This window comes from Rhodnius prolixus, unplaced genomic scaffold, assembly GCF_049639745.1.
Source record: "Rhodnius prolixus isolate KJV_2025 unplaced genomic scaffold, Rpr scaffold_1, whole genome shotgun sequence".
Classification (NCBI taxonomy): Eukaryota; Metazoa; Arthropoda; class Insecta; order Hemiptera; family Reduviidae; genus Rhodnius; species Rhodnius prolixus.
This window is the reverse complement of record NW_027411581.1, coordinates 20,976,026-21,001,492: the sequence shown is the minus strand read 5'-3', so window position 1 is coordinate 21,001,492 and position 25,467 is coordinate 20,976,026. Positions and strand designations below refer to the sequence as shown.

At 31.6% G+C, this 25,467-nt stretch overlaps 1 protein-coding gene across 4 annotated transcripts; it reads right to left on the bottom strand.

The window, feature by feature from the left end:
- Nucleotides 1–2,330: 2,330 nt before the first annotated feature.
- Sec24AB (Protein transport protein Sec24AB) lies at nucleotides 2,331–19,532 on the bottom strand. Of its 4 annotated transcripts, none has more exons than XM_074133739.1 (20): nucleotides 19,283–19,532; nucleotides 17,007–17,091; nucleotides 15,946–16,466; nucleotides 15,383–15,709; nucleotides 14,249–14,350; nucleotides 13,141–13,256; nucleotides 12,856–12,958; nucleotides 12,653–12,779; nucleotides 10,449–10,558; nucleotides 9,974–10,205; nucleotides 9,728–9,885; nucleotides 9,409–9,640; nucleotides 8,550–8,703; nucleotides 8,283–8,458; nucleotides 8,100–8,210; nucleotides 7,834–8,009; nucleotides 5,669–5,806; nucleotides 5,390–5,587; nucleotides 3,468–3,571; nucleotides 2,331–2,754 (listed from the first exon to the last, which is right to left on the bottom strand). In XM_074133739.1, the coding sequence occupies exons 2-20, from the start codon at nucleotides 17,083–17,085 to the stop codon at nucleotides 2,643–2,645; spliced, it is 3,276 nt and encodes a 1,091-aa protein (XP_073989840.1). In that variant the 5' UTR covers nucleotides 17,086–17,091; nucleotides 19,283–19,532; the 3' UTR covers nucleotides 2,331–2,642. The 4 variants fall into 4 exon arrangements, with proteins under 4 accessions (XP_073989840.1, XP_073989824.1, XP_073989845.1 ...); XM_074133723.1 differs by having other exon boundaries at nucleotides 15,946–16,883; nucleotides 19,283–19,502; XM_074133744.1 differs by having other exon boundaries at nucleotides 19,228–19,430.
- Between the last annotated feature and the right edge of the window lie 5,935 nt (nucleotides 19,533–25,467).

The following is a 25,467-nucleotide window of genomic DNA, read 5'->3' as shown; positions in this document are numbered from 1 at the left end:
GATTATGCGTATTATTTTGTTTTATACATCTGTTAAAAATGTGCCCATTATATTAAGTTTTGTAAGTTTCAACTAAAAGTTTATTTTACTTAGATTTTTAGAACTTTTGGCATATTTTTTTTTCAGCCAACCCTCATAGAAACTTTTTCCATTCTTAAAATAATAAAAATAATAATGATATTATAAATAACAGTTGTGAACAGTTTTTTCGCTCAGATTATTTGATGCCGAAAATGTTCAAATTAAAAAAAAAAAAGTGAAAGTATTCAATTAGAAATGAATTTAGTTTATTTAATGTATGACCAAATAATGGCTCGTTGACATATATAATAATGTACAAATTAAAGTTGACTGTCAACAATGTTTTCCGTTTTTTTGTATTTTACGTTTAATTGGAATTTTATAGCCTTTACCATTTTGTGATGTAGGTTTTAATTGATGAAATTTTAAACATTTACTCAGAAACTATTTTATTATTATTGTAAAATTTAAAAAATAGTTTCATTTGCTTGAAACAATTAACGAACTTATAAAATATTGATATAGAAATGGTAAAGTATTGGAATGACATTGAAAATATTCGGAACTTGTTAATTTTGTTACCTTTTATATACACTTCGGTGTTTGGTGTAAGCATATTGTTAAAACATGTCTAGTTTATTGGTGTTCTAATCTATGAATACTTTAGATATTTCGTTTAGTTAAATGTTATGTGACAAATTATTAATTTTGTCGATAGAAATCAGTATGCATATGGTAAAATGTGCCCATGATATTGAATAAAAAGATATTTAAATACATTTTACAATAACCTAATTTTGTTTATTGAAATTAGCTGTGATCAGAGTGAAAGTTGATCTTGCCTCTGTATGTGCACTGTTTAGTACATTTAAAATATAAAATATTACTTTTTCTTAATCCATTGCGAAATTATTGTGATGACTTTTCGAAAGTGGGTTGTCATTGAGAATACATTATTCTGAGGATCCTTAGTCGGAAATTACATAAAAGCCACTTATTGGTTGTTTTGCTAATCGTGACAGTTCGCATACATAATATTTCTTTCCATACTTCCGTGCTCACCCCTCATCTGGCACAGACAGAAAGTAGTTGCCTTACTAAATCGAAATCATCGGATGTGGTATTGGTAAACGGAAAAGTGGCTGAAATATCAATGTATTTATATTTTAGTAGGAAACTGTACCGTCTTTAGGGACATTTTGACGCTATTAGGTCGACAACAATCCACGATCCCATCCCGCCTTCACTAATTCTATACACGCTTTGATGAGTGTATTTTTTTCACTTGAAGCCGTTTCTGAGGATTCATACTACACAACAGTATGATTGGCCAAGTTTGAGGTAGAGGACGAAAGTGATACCCCCATTTGGTAACCAGCCCCCAACGGATGAGAACTGGATAAAATAATGTGATCAACTTAAAAGATTTCGTAAGAATGATTAATATTTACCAAGGATTTAAAGAAGTATGGATCGAATATTTAAGCAATATTTCCAGTTACAAGATATATCTAGGTAATTATTCATGGGACAAGAAAAAGATCATTGTTTTAAAGAATAGAATATCCAAAAAAAAAACAGACAAATTGTATAAAACATTTTAAATTGAAAGTAATATGGTACAATATATTATACCGTTTTTATTTGTTCATATATAATATGAATACGAAATTTCAACATACAAATTTTATTACATTACATAATGAAATTTTCTAGATAATTTTTATATATTATCGACTGAACCCATCCTAAAAATTTATTCGTGATTAACAATATAATACACATAAAACAATATAAATTTACAATGCTAAATTTGATGCTCGAAATTTACAAGTCTGAGCTTTTCATTTTAGCATCTACATTTCCAAAGTTGTAATGTTTTTTATAACAGACCGATAGACTTACAAATCAATCATTTCATTAAAAAAAAAAGTATCTATTCGCAAACAAAATTTCACACTATGAATTTAATTTGTATGCAACAATATTTACATTGCAATAAATATATTTAAAACATACTTCTTAATTTTTCACTTCACTCAACGAGATATTGGTGCAAATATTATGCATCACAGTTCCAAGATTTAAAGGGGAGGGGAAAGAAACGGACTTTGTTGCACATTAATGCTTTATTCATTAAAATAAAAGGGAAGGGAACGTTTTTTGTGTAACTTAAATTTAAATATTACATTTATAATATAAGGTGTAAGGCGCCTATTGGTCTGTTTTCGCTTTTATAATTGAAATAAAAATTAAGTACCAATAAGGCACCTTTTAAATACTATCATTTTCAGCTTTCACCCAGTTCATTAAAATTATAAAATACAATTTCCTTTATGTTCATTATTTACAATACTTTATTCTTTACATTTCTTGATCAATTTATTTTGCTGCACCCTTTCTACTCAATAAAAAGGAAACTTTACTCAATAAAATTAAATTATTATTACAAAACTTTATATTAAAATAAACATTTTACCATTAAAGTCCACTCCAACTTTCTATTTTAAAATGTGGTATTGTTTTTTGGATGCAGCAGTCTTTGGTACAGGATACTTTGAAATGGAATTCAGTCAGTTTTAATCCACAAATATTTTCTACACCTGATTCGTTATCAAAAATTACTTGACCAAAACTTTTACTCGCTGGAGAAATTCGTAATAAGAATGTCCTGCATCTGTTTTATCTTCTATAAGTTTTTCCAGAAATATCTGTCTTTGAGCATCGTCATCCCTGTAAAGAGAAAAAGAAACTTAAGTATCTCGACAAAATTTTCAAGGGTTAGGGACTTTGTTACTGCGACCCCTTTGATGCGATGGTTTGTTTGATATATTATTGGCGAAACATAAATCAAGGGCCTTCTCCATATATGTTATATTGTTGCAGATTTTATGGGCCACAAGGGTCAGAAAGTTGGTGAACTCTAGCCATAATTGCTCATCACTTTATTACCAAAGGATCAGTTCAATCCCCATTATGAAACTTAGCAATAAAGCACATGATCTTTTGTCTTGCTATAAGTTTCGTTACAAACACGATAGATATAGTTCTCAGGACGAAAATGAGCTCTCAGAATGTACTTTGTAAAATACTGTAACATCTAGTTTACAAAGCGACATCACGTTCTAGGATTTTTCGCTTACAATCTCAGAAAATACAATTAATTTTATTTTTTAGAGCACATTTACGATGGAGAACATAACGACAAGAACGTTCATGCATTCTTATTGGCTGAATGTTATGATCGTTTGATTATGTTTTCCGTCGTAAAAGAAGTAATAATAAGTTTCCATTCAGCTACTTGACTTCCTAATAGACAAGAATTAACGCCTGTATAAGAAAATTAGTTCAATTTTTTTGTTTTATTCTTACATCTGAAAAAGAATATGTTTCTAAAACTCTTTAAATGACTAAAAAACTCAATATTACATATTAGTTAATCTTACCTAATGATCTGAACAGTAGGTGGCACAGGTTTCTCATTTTGCAAATAATTCACAAAATTTCGTAATTCTTTCGATTCAGGGTTATTCAGCTCAGGAAGTTCACACTGTAACATAGTTCAGGATATTTATATACATTTGTTGTAGCGCATACCAACCAACAGTGGTAGATTCATAATTAGATAATCTAGTTTAGTTTTAGCTAACTAAAATTTTGACAGTCAAACACTGAACAACAAATGCTAAATCGTTGTTTATAGAGCTGAAACTAAAATGACTAGAAGAACTAGTTTCTCGTCCAAAAAATATCAAACCGCCTTTTTACAGACCAAATATTGTTCGTATGATCTAATCAATTCCTAGAACTCCGAAAGAATAAGTTATTAGAAAAAATCACTTCAAAGCGTTAGTTCCAATCAAAGTGCAAGCCTCTAACCAGCCTCCTACCTGATACCGCAAACGTGAGGTAGCATTTTATGTTTCCCTAATAATTCTAATTAAAAGAGGTGGATTTTTAGTGATCAGCTATTAAATTTCAAAAGCTAAAACGTATACTTTATGTTCCACCTATAAAACAAAATGTACCACAATATTGTATCTTTTGTTTTAATAAAAAGAAATGACTACAGCTACACGCATCTATAACACATAGCAATCATGAATTTTTTACGCTAACATAAAAACCATTGGAACCCTCATGGTAGCCTCGAACTCTAACACGTTTACCTTTTATTAGTTTACTCCTACAAAAGTATGAAGCACGATGAAAAAAGTAATTAGTTTAGTACGTTGAACCAAACTTTTTTTTTTAAATTTATTTAGTTATTTACTAATCTGTTATCTATTTAGTTATTTATTAATCTGTATAAATATCTACATTAAGTAAATTAGAAGGTGGATGAGATATATTGGTGCATAAAGAGCAGGAGGAGATAAAACTACCCAGCGGTAGCACTCTCGACAGGAAGCCGATATGATGGTGATGATCTTCAGACCTCAAGGATGTCTCGGGGCTATTGACGATTCAGTCTGCGAGAAGGATTGTCAGAAATGTCAAAGGAGGCGAGAGACTGTACAAGAGGATTCCAGCTAGTACAGAGAGCTGTATGGAATTTTTGATATTTAGTCTTGGCGAATGGTTGGTGAATGAAGGGAATGTTGAGGTCGTTTTGAAGAGTGAGGTTAGTCACGAGAAAGGAGCATCAACTATATGTCGGAGTAGTTTTGTTTGTAGGTTTGGCTGAACCCCACAGTTGAGGATAGTGTTGTATATTAAACGTTTGAGTTCTATGGGTAATTTGCGGCGTCGTCTAAGTAATCTGTAAAGCAGTTTTACATGTTTTGTCATTGCTTGTCTTTTAAGTCTAAATTTAAAGTTAAAGAACTTAAATAGCAGTTTAAAACTTAGAATAAAGATGCAACACATAGTTTTTCCAAAAATTAGTGGTTCACCATCACTGTGTGGCCTTGAATAAAAGAATGGTACCCTTAAAGGTGCATTATAATAGCAAAAAGAAATGTTTCTTTTAGAAAAGACCGAGGCATATAAATTCATTAAAACTGAAAGTTCTAACGAAAAGATGAGTGAGCCTTTGATAACAAAGTGCTAATCAGGCAGGCAGATTAATTTTGTATAACCTTACTAAAATTATTAACTGCTAGACCTTCAAAGAATGAAACACAGAATAAAGTAAGCGGCTTTTCAAGTGACATTGATCACTCTGCATGCAATCATGCACACTCTGAGAGAAGAGGCTATCCAGCGGTAATATTTCCTGAATTTGCAGCGCTTACTGTTGGATATTTATATATCTGGTTAGTAGTATATATATACTACTACTACTAACCAGATACAGACCCTCTTACATCAATGTTTGATAAAAGTGATATTCTATGGGTGTTTATAGTTTGGTAAAAGTACTTACCATATAAGTATTGATTAATGAGAAAGAAGGTGCACTAAATAAATTGATCGCTAAGTGTGGGCTAATGTTGTGGCCAACGTAGATAATGATTGAATCACCATCATCCATTAAATAAACACCGTGTGAATCGATCCGTTCCGCTGTTAGGTGTAGAAGTGGTGGTTGTGCTACAGAATCTTCTCCTAAATTTATTTTTGGCTAAAAAAGAAAAAGTTTCAATTTGATATAAAATAAACAATTATTGGTTGAAATCAATTATCATTTTCTCAAGTTACTAACGTATTCATGAAGATTATGAACTGGATAGAGATCTGGATAAATCGTTTGGATTAAGTGAGTTAGTGGAAGAGATTTCATCTGACACATAGCAAAAACTCTGTCATCCAGTCTAGTGCTCTGCCCAATTCTAAAAGCTATCTAAAAAAATTAAACAGGAAATCAAGATTGTTATATAAAGTATTCAACTATTAAGACTGCTGAAAACAAAACAAAAAAAAAAAAGATTCCAAAGAATGTTTATTTTATTTAACTACTTGAAAATTTTGTAGAAAAATTGGTAAAGAAAAATAATAACAGAATGTAGTGCAACAAAGTTTATGTATCAGTAGTCAAGGAAATAAAATAAAAATAAATTTTGTCAATGTTTTTATGTATTACATAAGTAATCTATTATAAACACGTTATAGGATTTATTCTATTATACAGGGTGACCAAAGTTATATACCCACTTTTTTTTTAAACGTAGGGAAATTTCGAAAAAAGAAAAAACACGTATTTAATCATTTTTAGTCTAGTTTATTTTCAGTGATTTACCCATTTTTTCAAACCCCTGTATCTCGAGATACAGCATCCAACTTTGTTTTTTCAAATGGAACGTTATATTTTTTTTTGCATATTTTTATAGTATTTGAGGTCCTAAAAACAACAAAAAAAATTTTTTTGAAAACGGTTGGGTTTTTCAAAAGTTATAGCAATTTAAAATATGAAAAATTTCAGTTTATTGTCAAAATTACGTTTTTTTTTTTTTTAAGAATCTGTTCAAACTGGCCACAATTAACGGATAGGCAAGCCAAAACTCTGGACTCCCACGCTTTGCTTGTAGCAGCACTTACGGTGGCGAAGTCAAAATCTAGGCAGGCTAGTTATTCAACGTTTCAGATCATCTACTGAAGCCACGGGATTAAGGTTACTGTACACTTTATTTTTTTAGGTATCCCCAAAAAAATAGTCCATTGGGGTTAAGTCTAGAGAACGAGGTGGCCACTGGATGAGAGAATGAGTCCCTAAGCACTTTTCATGGAAATTTCTGTCCATGTAATCTCGAACAACTCTCGCATTATGTGCCGGGCAACTATCTAGTTGAAAATACATATCTAGCCGACGTTGTAGAGGAACATCTTCAAGCAGTACTGGCAAAATGTCTCTTAAAAAAAGTTAGATACCTTTCACCAGTTACGTTCTCTCTGTAGAAGTATGGGCCGTTATATTAGTTGCTTTCTTAAAACTCCACACCAAACGGTTGTAGAAAAAACAACCTGAACGTCGAATACCTCTAACCTGCCTACATCTTGACTTCGCCACCATAAGTGCTGCTACAAGCAAAGCGTGGGAGTCCAGAGTTTTGGCTTGCCTATCCGTTAATTGTGGCCAGTTTGAACAGATTCTTTAAGAAAAATAACGTAATTTTAACAGTAAACTGAAATTTGTTTTTCATATTTTAAATTACCATAACTTTTGAAAAACCTAACCGATTTCAAAAAAAAATTTTTTGTTGTTTTTAGGAGCTCAAATACTACAAAAATATGCAACAAAAAATATAACGTTCCATTTGAAAAAACAAAGTTGGATGCTGTATCTCGAGATACAGGGGTTTAAAAAAATGGGTCAATCACTGAAAATAAACTAGACTAAAAATGATTAAATACGTGTTTTTTCTTTTTTCGAAATTTCCCGCCGTTTAAAAAAAAAGTGGGTGGAGCATATAACCCTGGTCACCCTGTATATAAAATCCCATTTCGATTTGATTATAAAAAAACTTGGACAGCAGTAGATACTGATTCATAGCGAGTACATGTTAATAGTTCAGTTTTTAGTAATCATTAAAAATTAATGTCTATTAAAATGTAATAGATAATGCAAAAAATAAAAATATTAAAATTTCCTCAAGATAATTGAATAATAATAGTAATAAAGAACAAAACAACTGAGCAGATCTGCCGGATTTATATTAAATAAGCGATCTATGTTAATTATATTTCAAAAGGAAAAAATTAGCCGAGTGGTTAGCGTACTAGTTCCAATCCGGCTGAAACGAGAAAACACCGGCGCAATAACCTCAGACGCGCTTTAAATTAAAAATAATAATAAAAAAGAACTAAATAAAATAAGCAGAAAATCATATGGCTGAATATTTAGCATATTCCGCTATTTTATTAAATACTTACATGTTTCAAAAGAGCTAGTATATAAAGTGGAAGAAGTTTTAAACTTCCAGGGGCCATTAGACTAGTTGAAGAATTATACGACTGTGTCAACTTGAAAGCAGAAAGCATGTCAGCAACAACATTAACAAATGCTTCACGAGCATCGCTTAGTGACGACTGATGACATCTATCCACAGCTTTGCAGATAAAAAAAAATAAATGTTTTATTCATATAATGAGTAAGTAAAATATACATACATATATTTATACTGCAATAAGTAAAATACCCATTTTTGCAAGAAGACCAATTATACACTGCTGGTCAGCGCTATGAAGAACGTCTGAAAGATTGGATGCTATAGGTAAACAAAGCGTATGCACCCGAATTCTGCGCTCTCCTACAATTACGATGTTAAATTTATTAATTAATAAGGATTTTTGAAAGTATTTTAACCCCAAATGAATTTTACCTTTACTGGATGTGTAAAGCAAAGCAGCTTGAAAACAAACATTTTGGACATCTGTTAGATTTTCGTCTATTGATACTTGCATTCCAAAGCCGGCATCAGGATTTACATTAGGCAAAGAGAGTAAATCAGTAGAGCGAACGAAGAAATTACCGTGGAATGTATGAATAGATAAACCCCTAACATTATTAAAACAAAAAAGAAAGTTTTTAATTATTGCTAACTTAGCGGTAATAATTATTACTTGATAATAAAAACAAAAAAACTTACCTTGTGCACCTTAACCTCATTACTGATTCAAAACCAATTTTACGACAAAGGTACCTCTGAAGGGTACGTTGCAAGGCGTCAACATGTAGAGCGTTTTTTACATTGAATAATGGAAAATGATAAATACAACCTCCAGAGAATTTCGAAATTCCAGCTATTAGAAATAAACATTTTATTTTATTCTTAAATAAATTTATTGTATGGCTAGTTATTAAGCTTACACTTTTTAACAGTTGTCTAATATTAAATATAAATATCGCAGAATGACGCTAATAACCTTAGAAATGAATAACGACTTGCAACTTAAAATTTGTAACTAAGTCAGAGCAGAGGCAGATTCTAAAAATGAGAAGTGTACTTCCTAAGTCCATGTAATTTATCTCAGCTTCCCTAAGGTAGGAAGGAAACAGCAAATAATATTACTGTTCTAGATAAATATTTTTTAAATAAACGGATTCACATTTGAGTTAATTTTTACTTCCGTTGAAATGAATTTTATAGGAATTCCAAATATAGGAAGGCCAAAGCAGCATTTAACTTACCTAGAGTTTCCCAAAAGGTTTAAATTTTTCATAAATGTTCAGAGAAATAGTTAAAATGACCTCAAATATCCTAACAAACAAAAGATAATTGTACCAATCACAAGGAATTCAAAATTGAAGAACCCAAAAGTGACGATCTTTCTTGATGGTGAACAATCAATTACCGACTTAATTATTACCTCCAAAAATTATTAAGTGTAACGACAGTATATTAAATTCAACCTAAGCAAATAAATTCTAAAAACTTTCAGTTTGCTTATAACAATCGTTTAATATAAAAATTAAATAATTATGTAATTCTAATTTACAGTACTTACAAAGGGTTGCCAGGTCGACAAACTGGCTATTAAGGATGAATAAATCAACTGCTATGTGTTGTCCAGAACAATCAAGTGCTAATTTTTTATAGAAATCTGTAATTGGATTTAACATAGTTTGACAGACCGATTCGCCTGATCTTTGAACAGGATCTTCACGCGGTAATAGTTTTCCAGGACCGCAATTGGCCAGACAACTTTGAAAAACTGTTATTCTACCTCCAGTGGCAGCCTATTACCAAAAAAATGCACATAATGTGAATGGAGAAAATAGTGTGTAGAATCTTCTTATTAATACCTAAACAAAAAGAGGGCTTACAAGGAGTTTATATGCGGCCTGAAGAGCTGAACCCAATGCTGAACCAGTGTCATAAGATTCTTTATATTTATTAGGTAATTCACGAAGTAAATCTCTAATTAATCCTAAACATTCATTTAAATTCACTAGTAAATTGTCTGGGCATGGCACAAACATATCTAAAAAAAAAAAAAATTATAATTTATTTTCAATCTTAAAAAAAATAATTGATAATGGAAATCATTAGGAGATTCTGAGATACATTACCATCAATATCAACAATCACCATTTGATGTGGCTGGGCTTGTGTTTCAGCTAGACTATAATAATGTACTGATGAATCAAATGTAATAAAACCTACGGCAGTTCTACTATCTCCTGGTAGCGCCTCCAACTGAGAAAGTAAACTTTCACAGAAAACTTGTAAATAACCAGCTTCCACTCCCAAACGAGATACATCAATAACAAACACATATGCTGCAGGTTGTGGAGGCCTGACCTGCAAATTCAAAAATTTAATTAGCGAATGGCTCAAACAAAAGCAGCTACCAGAAAAACAGAAACTGTCAAGGACTAAGCAGTAGCAGTACTGGATAGCCTTTCTCAAAACACCCTGACAAATAAAGACACTGAATTAAATATCTTCAGAGATAACTTTAAAAAAATATATAGATATACAAATTTATAAAGAGGTAATTTGCAATGAGTTTGTCTATAAGTTTTGTACTTTAAAAATACTTACCATGTATTCTGAAGGTGCAATAAATTCTATAGTGGCTGACTTAATTTCTGGTCTTCTTGATGGATCACCGTATGTTTTTGTCAAGGGATCATACTGAAACTCTTCAGGAACTAAACAGCAACAAAGGCAATGAGATAAACTTTTGTATTGTTCATAAGATAGCTAATATTCAGTATGCTTTTCCAATAAAATTATTTAAAAGTTTTTGTTGGTCTCCAATCGTATGGCAGAATAAATTATTAAGCGTCTTAAGTAGAATTTACCAAAACTAAATTAGGTTTAAACTTTATTTCTATTGCATTCTATTTTAGCAATCTCTGGTAAATAAAATTAAAAAAAAAAAAAGTAAAAGAACAAGAAGAGAGAATAAAATAAAATGAATATTTCATGTGGCAAGAATTATTATTATCATTAAAAACTATGTGTGTTACATATTTTTATGAAAAAATTATACATTGTATATAAAAATAACAATTATATAGTTTTTTTTTGCTTTTTTTTTGGCATTGGCTTTCGCCATACAGCCAGCATCGTCTAGGTGCTTATCACTAGAATATCACTCACTCTCCATTCTTACTTATAAATACATTCGCTTCACTCATTCATCCCTCTACTATATACACTATTTACATAAACTACAGCTAATGGATGGAGCAGTACTCTGTGCTCCTGCCATCCTTATAGCTTAACCGAAATTAAAATCACGTAATCCTTCTGTAATCATTTTCTTGCATTCATTGTACAACTTTTAAATACATTCATATTTCATTGCTAGCTCTGCTATAGACTTAAGCACGTATATGTTGGTGGAGAATTATATAGTTTGTAATTTGTATTAAGTAAATGGCAGAAAAAAAGGCATTTTTAGATTTCAGCAGTGGACATAAATTTAACACAGGATGGATTGAACTAAAAGAAAAAAAATTGTTATACACAAAAATAACCCATTTTTATTAATTTATTAATAGTATTCAAAAAAGCTGCTAGAATTGGAATCAAAACACTACATGATATAGTTATTACTATCCCAATATATAATATATACCAAAAGCCAGATGCATTAATATTTTGCAAGCAATAGAATTACATTTCTAGAAATGACGTAAAGAGGTTAACTTCTCAACATCATCCTCATCAGTTACTCTATAGCCCACTAGTGAGCTTGGTCTCCCCCTTCATAAGAGTGACTATTTGGTCCACGGTTGATTTTTCCCGATGAAACCACACTCATACGATCCAATCTCTCTCTCTCTCTCAACGTACAGAAGAAGCTTCTTATATGGGATGTTGGAGGCATTTTGAAGGCGCACGAAGGCAGCTTAATTTCTATGATTGCAGCACTCTAGTTGGCTTGCTTTCTTTTGCAGACTGCATTTCTTCATCCGTTATTTGGTAACTTTTCTTTCAACCAAATCTGGAGAATTAATTTTTGTAGAAATTTAGGGAGACCAATGCCACCCTGTTGTTAGGGAATGCGTGTTGACAGCCTATGATGAGAGAGGCACTTATCAGGATTTAATGGAATTACCGGATAAAAAACATTCTGAGGAAGCACTTGAACAATTGAATGGGTCTTATAATTCCCCCAAGTGATGAGGGGCTTCTTGCGGAGTTATTTAAGCAATAACTTCCATTAAATCTTGATAAGTGCCTCTCTCATCATAAGCTCTCAATACGCAATCCCTATCAATTTATTTCAGAAAATGTTTTAAACATCCTTTCAAACGTTTATTAATTAATTACTATTGCTTCAAGTTGAAAGAAATTTTAACGTACGAGAATTTCGAAGAAAAAAAGATTTCATTTAAATTCAAAAAGTAAGTAACTCGTGCCTGATTATCAATATTAAAGAAAATTACCTCAGAGAAACATTAAATTTTTCTAAAATAAATGTTAAAACCTTCCCTTGTTTTGAGTAAGTGTAAATTAGTAGTCACCTCGAACTTTTTTTCTGCCCTCATAAATATACAAAATGTATAAATAAATCTGCGAACTCTATGAACTTCAAATGACACGAGGATCATTCAAATGACAGGCTTCATTAAATTTAGGATTTTTTAAAATTTATTTAAGGCGCATCAACATCTGAGATTATTGGCGCCTGGAATCGAACCCAGTACCTCCACGTGGGAATCCATTACGCTAACCGCATAGCTAATCCCTTCCATTCTAATGTAGGAATAAAAATTAAATGAATTACTTACGATCATTAACACGAAAGCAAAGATTACATTTCCAACGTTTAGAATCGACAAAATATACAAATGGATTGATGTATGTTCTACATGATCTGCATCTTACAATAACACTGCATTGAATCACGGACAATTGCTGAAAAAAATCATTTATTACAACTGGGAGTAAATTTATTTTTAGCACTTAAAGACTCTGAAAATAAGTAACTCACATTAAGGTCTTTAAAAGGATGAATGAGAACACCTAGTGGTAATCTTGATTTATCAAGGAGTGACTTTGTTTCAGGTATTTTAGTTAAAGTGCACCTAAATATTCTGCAAGTAACAAAAAAAAAATTGCATATTAGTCGAACGAAATGATAATAGATTGTTTTATCAGCACTTTTACAACTTATTTTATAATCACAGTTTATTAATATTTTCTTTTCTTAATACTTTATTACTTTCAAATTAATAAATAAAATTAATTATTTGTCAACTACTAAATATAAGCTTACTCTGGACTACAATTTGACGATTCATAATATTCTTGAGGTAGTCTTATAAGTGGAGGCTCTACCTTGGTTACTGGTAAAATGTCTCTGCTTTTTAAAAGATCTACTGCTTCTCTTCCCTAATAACAAGTTTCCTGCTTAATTCAAATTCTGTATTATCAATAAAGAATTTACAATTATGTTTTGCTAACGTAAATCTTTGGCTTCAGAAACACGAAATGAAGCATCTCAGTGTTGCCGCCCTTGATTGTGTACCCTATTAAGAGAAGACGGGACTCGTCAGAACATGATAAGCGTTAGCCGACAAAGCAAAAGAAGGGATGAGCAGGAAAACAGGAAAGTGCCATCCGGAGGTGAAAATTTGAGATCATGGAAGCAATTCTCTCGAGAATAAATTAGTATTAAATTTAGAAAATACCGATTATATATTCAGAGTCTAAGTTACAGAGGTTTTGTAATAATGAAAAATGAAACATCAAACGAAACTGGCATATAAAAAAATGTATAAGGAGGAGGTTTTTTAAAATCTTAACTGTTGTCTCACTCTTCAATGAGGAGTTTTACTGATGTAAATATGTAATTTAAAGAAAGTCAAAAGTGGGTATAAGTTATACATTAAAATCACAAGAAACGCTAGTGAGTTTTACAACAGAATTATGTATATTTCTCGTTTCTTCATTTATTCACCTTCTGACATCAAAAAGTAAAGGAGAATTATGTAAAACAATTTCTTAACTAGAATTCAAAAAAAGTATTTCTGTCAAAAACATGTTCTTATTCTGTACGAACATCTTGCTACCTATAACAATATAATTATAGAAAGAACAGTAATTGCTATTTTTCAATTGAGCATTAAGAGTGCAATTTAGGTTTCGTGGACGAAGCAGGAAAAATCACGAACTTTATTATTTTCCAAAAAAATAACCTCATAGTTACAAACCGTTATGGCAAGGATTTCACACTCATAACCCATACACTAAACCCACCTCTACATAACTGTTAAGTATAAAAAAAAAATCCTCTTTAGCATTCAAGATAAACAGTATTTATAAGTAGAATTTGTGTGAAGAAATAAATACTTGATAAACTTTTAAGATAATTTATAACTAACCCATAATTTGTTGTAACCTCCCTGTGCTACATTTAATCCACTCATCTGATTAGCAAGGTCATCAGGAGACCCATAGTACGGACCTGGCATCTGATTATATTGCTAAAATGAGAAATAAAATCATAATAATGTTTGTACATTTGGATTCAGTCATTTGGGAAATTTGACTTGAGGATGTCCCTTTTGAAGCCACATAAGAGATTACACATTAGCTTGTACATCTACAATAAAATACTAGACACCATTTACTGCTTTGATATGGGTGCCGGGCCATGTGGGGATCAAAGGGAATGAATTGGCAGATCAACTGGCTAGGAATGGAGCTAGTACTCCTTTCGTTGGCCCGGAACCAGTCCTGGGGATCACCAAGGGTTCAGAGATTGGATGTAGAGAGAACATGAAAAGAACTGGGTGATGCTTCCTGGGGTAAAACACAGCAAGAGTGCCATGCCCTTGCTGTGTAAAAAAAGAACCATAGAGACTCTGGGCTTGGGCAGAAATCAGATTACACTGATTTCAGGCCTTCTCACAGGGCACGACAGGTTCATAAAGTACCTGCACAAGATAGGGCTTATTAGCTCGGAACCGTTGTGCAGACTGTGCCAGGAAGAGGAAGAAACGGCCTTTCACCTGCTATTCGATTGCGTTGCAATCGAGAGACTGCGCTACGATATCTTTGGAACTTTGAGGCCAAAGGAGATTGTAGCGCAGAAGGAACTGGTAGGCAAAGTCCTCAACCTTTTTAGAAGGGAGGTTTCATCTACTAGTCTTAAAGAAGGCACAATAAGCCTCCTGTGGCTGCGGTGCCGTGGGGGACATGGGTCCCGTCCCGCCTTTTCAAAATCTAAAAAAAATCTACTGCTTGGATTATTGAATAAAATTGACAGATTAATAAACTTAAATACTTTAATATAACTGAAAATTGATTTCTTAAGCAAGCAATTAGCCAGATTAGAATGGAGATTAGGAACAGTTAAAGATTACCCCCTTAAAAAATGTATTGAAATTTTAATGCAATAAATTGTATAAAGTTAAAAATTTCAATCAAAAAACCTTGAAATTTCCTTTTGGGCCCCTCTGAGAAATAGAACAATAAAAATAATAATTTATAATTCAAAAGTGGCAATTTCGTACCTGTTGATAGTTATAATTTTGATAAATTGGTTGTTGATTTATCTGTGGGCTTCCGTAGTTGTCAGGAGGCCTGCTGTTCCCATATTGTGATGGATATACTTTAGGAGGTATCTGCATACTTGGAGTTAAACCTCTGGCGATTGGCGGAGATGACATTACTGGGCTTTTATTTGGTTGAATCGGCTGCATCATTTTATTAATTTGAGGTTGATTGTAAGAAGGCGGAACTTTTGCAGTATTTTGAGGACTTATGTGGTTAGTTATCGGCGGAGATGTTACCGTTTTGGTATTACCTACTCCTCCCTGAGAAACTGCAGTAACTGGTTCCTAGGAATTAAGATAACATTAAAATAAGAAAATAAATAAATTTTGCGAAATAATTGCAATAAAAAAAAACTATATTTAAAAAGAGAAATTTGTTTAAACAATTGAATAATTTGGGGAAAATTTTATTTTTAAATGTTTCTTGGTTCAAATTAACGAATATTAAAGATAAGGTAGGTCTTCGTATTTTTTGAAATGAAGTTTACCTTCTTGTTTACAAAAAATATAATAATACTCACGGTGGTATATGGAATGATGCCTAAAACATTTGTCCTAGGTGGACCGGATGAAAGGGGTTCTTCTTGAGTTTGTCTTGTGGCAGGCGAAATTTGCATTCCAGAGTACGAGGTCCCCCTGACGTTAGATCCAACAGAGTAACTTCCTGGATAGTTATTGTGCTGTGGCATGTAGGGAGTCGATTGATATACACTTTGAATATTATTCTTTGAATCAGTTGTTGGCATAGTTACTGGAGCAACTTGATTTTGAGATGGCATGGAATTGTAGGGATCAATATTTTGAGATGCAGGATAAATTACTGATTTCTGATTCACTTGAGGATAGTTTTGTCCAGGAGGCCATGAATTCTGATTGTGATAATGTTCCACTTTATTATGTTGTAACGCTGGATACTGATTATCATTCCGATAATTCTGGTCACCATATCTTACAAAAGAGTCCCCCATTCCTGAAAGTCCTGCAGCCACATCTTGACTTTTGTGCGCTGAATAATTACAGCCATCAAGGCTTCTTTCTTGCGCTGAAATATTGTCACTCTTTTGGTTACATATTACCTGATTTGTGAATAATTGCTTTTGGTCGGTACACAATGTATTTGAATCTAGAGTGGGATTTTGAGATTTTGGATGAGAAGTTAATAAACTTGAATTAACTTGTGTTGTTGGCAAAGATGATATCTGTCTTATCTGATTTTGGCTTAATCTGCTATTTAGATGGCTTTCATTGCTGAGATTACTTTCGTAAGGCCTATTTTGGGTTGAATTTAAGGTTTCGTTGTAATTATGAGAATAGGCGCTGTTTAAAACTGGATCTTGTGACTTATAATTGACAGAATAATTTGTTAAAGAATTGCTTGATTTTTCTTGACTGATGTGATTTACGTTTAAAGGTAAACGTGTTGGTGATGTGTCTCTAGAAGATTGCGATGATAAACTAGCTGAAAGAGAAATATATACTTAAAGCCATTAAATTTTTGGGATTTCTATTCATCTAAGAGTTTAAATAAATGTCCAAAATATTTATCCTTCGCAAAATACAACAGTTTATCTCTTAATCAAACCTGGATAGCTGGTTGATGAAGGTGTGGGCGTTGCATTACCAGAGTTACTTCCAGAGTAATTATAGGGCTGACCATTCATTGTTAACTAAAAAATACACATCAATAGTTAAGATTTTTTTTTTGTGTGTTAGAATACTTTATTGCTTTATTTGCTAATACAATTTAAAACATCCTCTACACCGCAAGGTAGATGAGGTTAGTAAGTAAGCAATTTAAAACATTCAAAAGAGACCCTAACATCTTAATAAAATATCAATTTGGCATACCATGTGAGAGATTACATGGATACACCCTGATTATATTGATATATGAACATATTCAAAGCAATATCTCTAAGTACCAAATTAAAACATTACTTTATAGATTATCGTTTTTGGTGACTGATCAATTTAATCCCGAAGAAAAAAGTGATATTGCCAATTTCAGTGGCAGCACCCGAAGCAAAACATAACGCATATCAAACCACAACAAACAGAAAATACAAAACGATTCTTTAGAAGAGTAAATAAACAGATAGGAAAGAAGAGCACCCTTAGAAAGAGCATAAGCCCTGAAGATGAGCTTGGCAAAAATAATAACTAAATGGTCAATATTATTTCTTCCTCATACAAAAATCTCGGCCAATAAAATCAGTTCTCAAGAATTGTCTCGGTTAAAACTCGTAGGTACTGACGTTCTAGAATTTCACGGTTATAAGGAAAGGTTTATTACATATTTAAGATGTGCCCAGGTACTTTCTTACACTTTCTTGAACGCCATTTCGTACAAATGTATTTTTCAGTTATCGCAAAAAGTAAACTAATAAACTTTCAGGCAGGCTTTACGACCAGTTACCGATTAAGGGCCGTGAAGGAGACAGGTAGCAAATATGCTTCACAATACACTTCTCATTTTAACAAATTTAATAAAATCCATGGCTTAGATAGAGAGTTTAACCCAGTAATAGAACAGTGACAAATATAGAGTCACTTATTTAACTATTTAATTCAACTATTTTATAGATTAAAAAAACACACATACACACACAGAGTTTAGACATTGTTAGATAAAATTATTATTCAAACAGATCATTTACATTAAAATTTTATTTTCGCAAAAGGGTGAAAATATTTCATAAAAAGTATTATAACTAGTACAATCATCCTCAACGAAATAGTTTCTATCCTTACCAAGAAAGTACCCCAAGCTATTAAATAAATCGGTAATTAAAAAAAAAGTATTTATACATGACTGCATCGCTGGGCCAGTTGTTTCCTTGAAAGAATGTTCGTTATTGAAAATAATTATGAGGAAAGTTAATAATTTAAATTTAAAATTGATTAAACTTTTGCCTACGGATAAAAAGGATATTTAATAATTAAAAAGAGATTATAAAAAATGACGTTTCAATTTCTATTTTTCGAGTTTATTCACAAAAATAGATTTATTATGTAAAAGCAAAGGGATTTTGCAAACAATTAAAAATCTTATTTGGAAAAGAAATCAACTTCAGAAAAAAAGGGCAAATGCACTTATCTATGTTAATTGTAAAACTTACGATGGACGGACGAAGTTAATGCCTGCCAAGGTTATTTTCTATTTAGATAAACTTCCCGTAGCTACAATTACCAGAATTTAGTTTGGAAAATAGAAAAAGAAAGGTAAATTTATATAAATTTTTTAGAACTGTATATTATCACTTGATAATTACTCATGTCACAACATAAGTATAATCATCCAGCAAACTCTGCAATAATTCTTTTATCTTGGAGAGTAACATTATCGATCAAGTTCAAGTAATCATTTTTTAAGAAATTAAAAGGCGTTAAGTAGACTAATTTAAAAAAAATGATGTATCATCTTCATAATAATTAGTTGTTAATGAAGAAACATGGGTTATTGAATTTAAACACATTCTACTTGATCATAAACCGTTCAGTTTTATTCATTTAGAAAAGTGAATAAATTTAAATTTTAAAAGTTTTCATAGAGCAAAAAGTAAATAGGGCTATATAATTTCTATAAAGACTCAAATTCATATGCTAAAACTATAACCTTATCACCGAAGATATTAATTCTCTTAATAGTTATAAATAATAAAATTAGAAAGGAATTAAATAAGCCTTTTCAATTATTGAACAGAAAATCAGGCCTAAGTAGGGAGTGCAACTGCTGGGTGATTATGTGCTGCAAATATTCACAAATTTAAACATTAGGAATGCGATAAAGAATTTTTACTTACTACGACTAGTGAATAACCAACTTGATAAAATGATATAATTTTATTAAATAATTACATTTAGCTAAGATGATGATATTCAGTTTTTCAGCACAAGTCAAGTCCGGATTCTAATGCTTTCTTCACTGACACTCCTTTAATATGCTATTGCTATTTAATCACTGTAAGTAAAAATTCACTTCAAATTTAAAATGAACCATAATATCAGTAAACTTCACCGACAAAACTTTTCTTGCTGTAAAAGCAGACTGGCGGAAGCTGTCAAGGAGCAAGGTTACGTGGCCTACGGGAAGAACTCGAAACGTCTTTTTAAACATGTCGAGAAATCTAAGTTGGATGTTTCAATTACCTGACACAATTATATTATCTTTATTGAAATAGGCGATCATTATTTGAACTTGCCAGCTTTTTTCAGCATAGCATTAAAACAAATATATCAAAACATAGTTAAGGGATTTTTTTTTTTTAAAGTATAAAATCCCTGGTTGATGTTACTTAAAAAAGTATAATAATTATTACTTTAATTAGTCAATTTTATGCTGACATAATAGTTTAAAAAGTACTTTATCGTTTACGTACGAGAATTACGTCCTAAAAATGAAGCAACAATTCACTCCCAGAAGGAAAAGTTTTCTTTGGATCTAAATTTTTTGGAAAGTATTAAGAGGGGGGAGCGCATTTAGGTAGGTACAAGTAATACTGATCGCAAAAGGAGTACTTATCCTTGCAGCTATTTCATTAAAAAGTAAAAGGTGTTTCAGTTTCTTTTCAAGAATTGAATATTATGTGATTTTTGGATTTATCAAATTGTACATTTCAGAATACCGGCAGGGCATGAAGAAGGCTCCAGGCGTCGAAGACATTAGATGTTGACGCGCCACTAATTAAATTAAAATAAAGTTTCCTATTCATTCAGATTCTTCAGTAGTATTTAAAATAAATAGAAACAAGCAATATGCAGTCATTTGTTTTTAAAAATCTATCATTTTCAAACATAAGGTAATAATTATCGTTGAATATAGCCTAATATGATGCACCAACGCGCCTAACAACTCCACAATCTGCTGTTTCAATTGCCTAACACAACTTCCGAATTGGTTCATTTAGGTGCAACAGCGTACCATACACCAAGAACGGGGCAGTGGAAAATTATTATTGAAGAATGTCATTCGAATGCATCTTAAAAAATCCAATATTAGAACTAAATTGTTGTCCACAATCCAAATGGTCCTTTGTTCAACCCTACGGAAAACAGAATTTACGCTAAATTCGACTGCGCTAGTCGAAGTAGTCTTTGGTCATCCACAACGTTTTCTACGCGACATATTCAAACCATCCTGGACTTCCACTTCACTGATGCAAGCAAACCTGCAACTATTAAAGCAAGAATTGATACGTAAGCCTCCCCGACATCAGATAAAATCTTCACTTAAATAGACTACTCCTACTCATGTGTTTCTGTGGGAAGACATCATTAGGAGGGCATTATCGCCGACCTATTAGGTCCTCAACTACTTGTCGAAAGAGAACAAACAAAACAGCCAAATTGCAACTACTGGATCGTACAATACAAATTTCACTCGAGCGGTTTAAACCTACCTATCATTAGTCAAAAAGAACAGCCCAAGCCAGTTCCGCAACAACTTCAGGAAAGGACCAGCTCAGGGCTAAGGAAGAAAAAGAATAATTGAGGAAAAACTATCTGCCAGTATCTAATTCAATTGGAGAGGAAGCATATTAACCAATGACATTTCACGATTGTAGATTTCCCTGCTGCATCCCCATCCCAGTAGTTAACTGATTCAAAAGACCATTCCCTACTGATGAACATGTTTCATAGTAAAATCTTAAAATAGTTTTAATAAATTTAGAGATTAAATATCTTTATAAATAAGGAACAAGTAATTCCACGGTCAAAAGCAGCCTTATAATCTACAATAATTCAGTAATCTACATTTACAAAGAAGCAATGAACTTTTTAATTTCTTTTCTGATTAGTGTATTGAAAATTGAACTGTGTGAAGAGGTCAGGCATGATGTATTATCCGTTATGGAAGCTGCACTGGCCTCCCTACAGGTTGTCATTAAGCCATTTATCTCTAGCCAATTAGTTAACCCTTTTGGTAAAATTTCAGAATAATGTTTAATCACTACATCAATGAAGTATGTTACCCTACAATTGTTTACTGAGTTCGTATCAACGTTTTAATGTTGGGAGAATATTGCAAAGTTTTTTCAACTTACAGGTAGGAAACTCGCCCATCACAAGCTTATCGCAATAATCTTAGGTAGGGTAACTTAATGTTAGGCAGTGATTATATTTTAGGAAGAATAAAGTTTTTACTCCACTGAATTTATTAGCAACATATTACATGCAAATTGAAATAGAATTATTTGCAGTGATTTAAAATTGAACCATCTTTAATAACATACAGAAATAGATTTATCATAAATTTCGAACAATGAAAAATATAAGTATATAGATAAAAAATGTTCTCTTAGTTATCATACAACTGTTTTACATAAATATAAGAGAGTATTCCAAATTTAAAAACAAAGCAATAGCCGTTTTTTCAGTTTAATAATTTATATAGTAAAATGCATACGATATCTTGTTCTTTTCTAGCGAAGAAATAACCCAGAGCTTAGAGATTCAAACAACTTTCTTAATTCCTAGGTTATAATGTAATATGAATTGTATTTTTACTGCCTTGAGGACTCACTAAACATTTGTGTTTCAAACTTAGAAGAATGTTTATGTATTTATTTTATTTTTTATTTTTGCGTACCCATAGAATTTTTAAATTACCCCAAAGATTAAGCTACAAATTGAAAAATGATTATCTGCTAGAATAATTTATTGAAAATTCGATTATTTTTTCTTTCTAAGTATTCACTAGCCAGGCACTGAATCATTATTCTAAAAAAAAAAATTCTTTCACAATAATACTACACACTGCCTTCAACAAGTTGGTTCCAAGAAATTACACTGATATGTAACTGTGAGAAGAAAAATCAGTAATCTTAAACGTTCTCACATATAAAACATTATATCATAAATATTCAAGCAAGTACCATAGATTTAGTGATCTTAAAAAAGACGTTAAAAGTTCCTAAAATAGCCACACTAATTGTCTGTAAACTAATACTTAAGGTTGGTCTAAAACGCCATTTTATAATGTGAATGACATTTTAATTTCAAGTTTATATAAATGAAATCACGAACGGAAACTGGTCCTAGACAGCAAAACTACACTATCTACATGAACCTCCCTTAAAGTTGTACATTAATGAAAAATATATGCAATAACATATTTTCTTTACTTAGCCTAATATTGTGACATAAATATAAAAATAAAACATAATCCAAATAGTGGCAATCAATTCATTATAGACAACAATAGCCCACAAAATGCACCTAGTACATAACATTTTAACATAAAAATATTTTTTAAAAAGGATATGCGTAAAACATAAATTTTATGTATACTTAACATGAATAAAAATACGATATATAAATAACTAATTAACAAGCATTTCCACTTAAAGTAGCGATATTTTATTTCTGATGTAAGACTCTAGAGTAAAAAGAGCTTTCACATATTTCATTAAAATTAAATATTTCAAGTCTTTTAATAAGTTACGACTATTGTCTTTCCCGGTACAGAGCTTTAATGACATTAAGTAGAAGTCTGTAATTAAATTTGTGAAATAAGTTAGAAAATTGCACACAGAAATATTTTTATTCAGGTACTGCTCATTAATTTATGAAATTATTTTTTCAATGGTATGTAATTTAAATGTATTTCATATTCTGTGAAGGATCATGTAATAGCTCTCACAACCAAATTTATCATATAAGCTTATTAGCTTGAACTGGGCTTAAATATAAAATTATTAAAGCACCAATCTTACCAGCAAAATTGACTGTATTTAATTTTTGAATAAAGCATTTTATTCAAGATTTGAGATTTTTTGAACCAATCTTTACAATTAGAATCCCTTTCTTTTATCAGTGATTGTTTTAACTCAGAGATAAAACATTTTGCGTATAGGGATTGTATTTTTTGTTTTAACGCTTCAAAGTAATTCATACTCTTCACAACTCAGAATGACCAGTTCTTTTAGTTTATGAACAGTATTGACTGACGCCTACCAAGTTGTCTGAGAAGCATGTCGTACCATGGAAGCTTCACAGGAAAATTTAATTTCTAAAAAGCAAGTAAGAGTAGGAAGGATATATGCTTCATCAACAAACATTGCATGTGATTAGTTTGACAGAATGCTTATAAGAGGATGCATTGCTTTGGCCTGAAAGTAGCGCCCACACCAAATAACATGAACACAGCACACCAAGCACACTCTTCAGAACAACACAGTCCTTTCATTACAGCACACTTAAACTGAAGACATCTTCATATACTCCTTTGGGTTACCATCTGTATAATCTTGATTCCCTTGCCGAAAGCAAAAGATTTAAGGAAAAAAAGAAATTTAATGGAATAGGCGTAGTATGGAGAAAAAACTAGAAGAGCTAAAATAAAAAACGCAATGATTTCATAGACATTCCCTAATACAAAAACGAAAGGTAACCGATGTGTCAATCTGAAGGATGGTGACATTTTTAATTATTTCGGTGTGGTCCAGAATGCGTGTGGAAGAGGAGAAATATACTCAAATGAAATGGTAGCCTAGGTCTCCACACCAATAAGTTCATAAAACGACAAGATTAAGCAAATCTGATGGAAAATTCGCATTTAGTATTATTGTTCATTGGAGTTCTTTTTAAGGTAGCCATTTACTTATATCAATAAAGTGTAGCGAAGAATTCAATATCTAATTTAAAAAATCAGAGTATATTAAAAAATATATTATATACTATTATTTATTTGATTTGTCTCGGAGAGTACCCCTGTACAAGAATAAGTCATTGAAAAACACAGAATTATTTACATGAGAATTCAATAAAGACACAAATAGAAATTAAATTACAAAAACTCTTTCAACCCAAACTTACAGAAAAAAATGAGAGAAATGTACTCATATTATTGAAGGATAAATCGAATCTAATTGTCTATAATAAACTAAATTTTTGTAGAACAAAAAGAAAATTAAACATAAATAGTAGATCTAACTTATATATAATATTTCGATCTATTAGATTAAATATATATAAACGAGATTGTATATAATTTATTATCAGTCTAAAAGAAATTGGTCTCAATTTCATTATAAGTTCTACAACAAAATTTGAGGCCAGCTTCTAGCCCAACACTAAATGAAAAAGCTCTCCTAAAATGTTCAAAAATTTGTTTTACTCAGTTTTCTAGTGGATCAAGAGCATACCTAGAGAAGTTATTGGAATCTTTAAAATATTCCCCTGTGGTCGTGAGATGAACATTATGTAACAATGAAACTAACTATGGAATTTAACGAGATAAATAGTTGATATTTCATTACAAGATGACAATTTTATTTTAATAGTTGTGTTGTAACATTGTGACCCAAAAAAGGGGTCCAGGCTAAATTGTAGAGGTGCTAACTACGTTTTTTAAAATTCTTGAACACACTTTCTTCACTAAAATGAAATCATGAAAACAACAGATTATTTCTGCGTATCCAATTTTCGCTAGATATTTCTAAGTGATATTGAAGTAGTTTTACAGATACTAATTTTTTAAGTAACAGGGAATATTTTAGCAAGTCGTAGATACCTCTATCAGAAAAAAATAAAAAAAATATTGAGATCGCAGGCTTTTCTTTCACCACGTAAGAGAACACTTGTAATCAACTTCTCATTCACAATATTAGATTGGATCTATCATAGAAAGGTCAACTCCAGCTGCTGTGTAACCCTTACAGCAGAGGTGGGGATAAATTTTTGTCGTCTGTAAAATTTTAATACAAATTCGCTTCTGTTACTTTATTTTACGTTTTCTGAAAACTTTTTAGGTCTTTCTCTCTCGTCATTTGCTCACTGAGATAACCATCGCCTACTTCACAAAAATATTTAGGCCCCATGGAGTAGGTGTTGGCGCCTTGTCATGCAAGGGCGTCGGCCATCTCATTCCCCTCTACACCAACATTTTGCACGTTACCCATAGCCAACTGGGTAACTATGTTACCTCTAACCGGTTCATTGATTTAACTGAGAAATTCTAAGTCTACCTTTGAGCTGGAATACAAGTTTTGAGCGCTTTTTGGTAGGATTTTGGCAATCTGGTTATGGGAGAGATCCTTGTC

Excerpts from the sequence above, each read along its gene's own strand:
- Sec24AB (XM_074133723.1), bottom strand. The coding sequence starts at position 17,085 with ATGAATGGTCAGCCCTATAATTACTCTGGAAGTAACTCTGGTAATGCA. Across the intron at positions 9,886-9,973 it reads GGTGATTGTTGATATTGATG|ATATGTTTGTGCCATGCCCA; the intron begins GTAATGTATCTC and ends TTTTTTTTTTAG. Across the intron at positions 8,211-8,282 it reads GCTTTACACATCCAGTAAAG|GAGAGCGCAGAATTCGGGTG; the intron begins GTAAAATTCATT and ends TCGTAATTGTAG.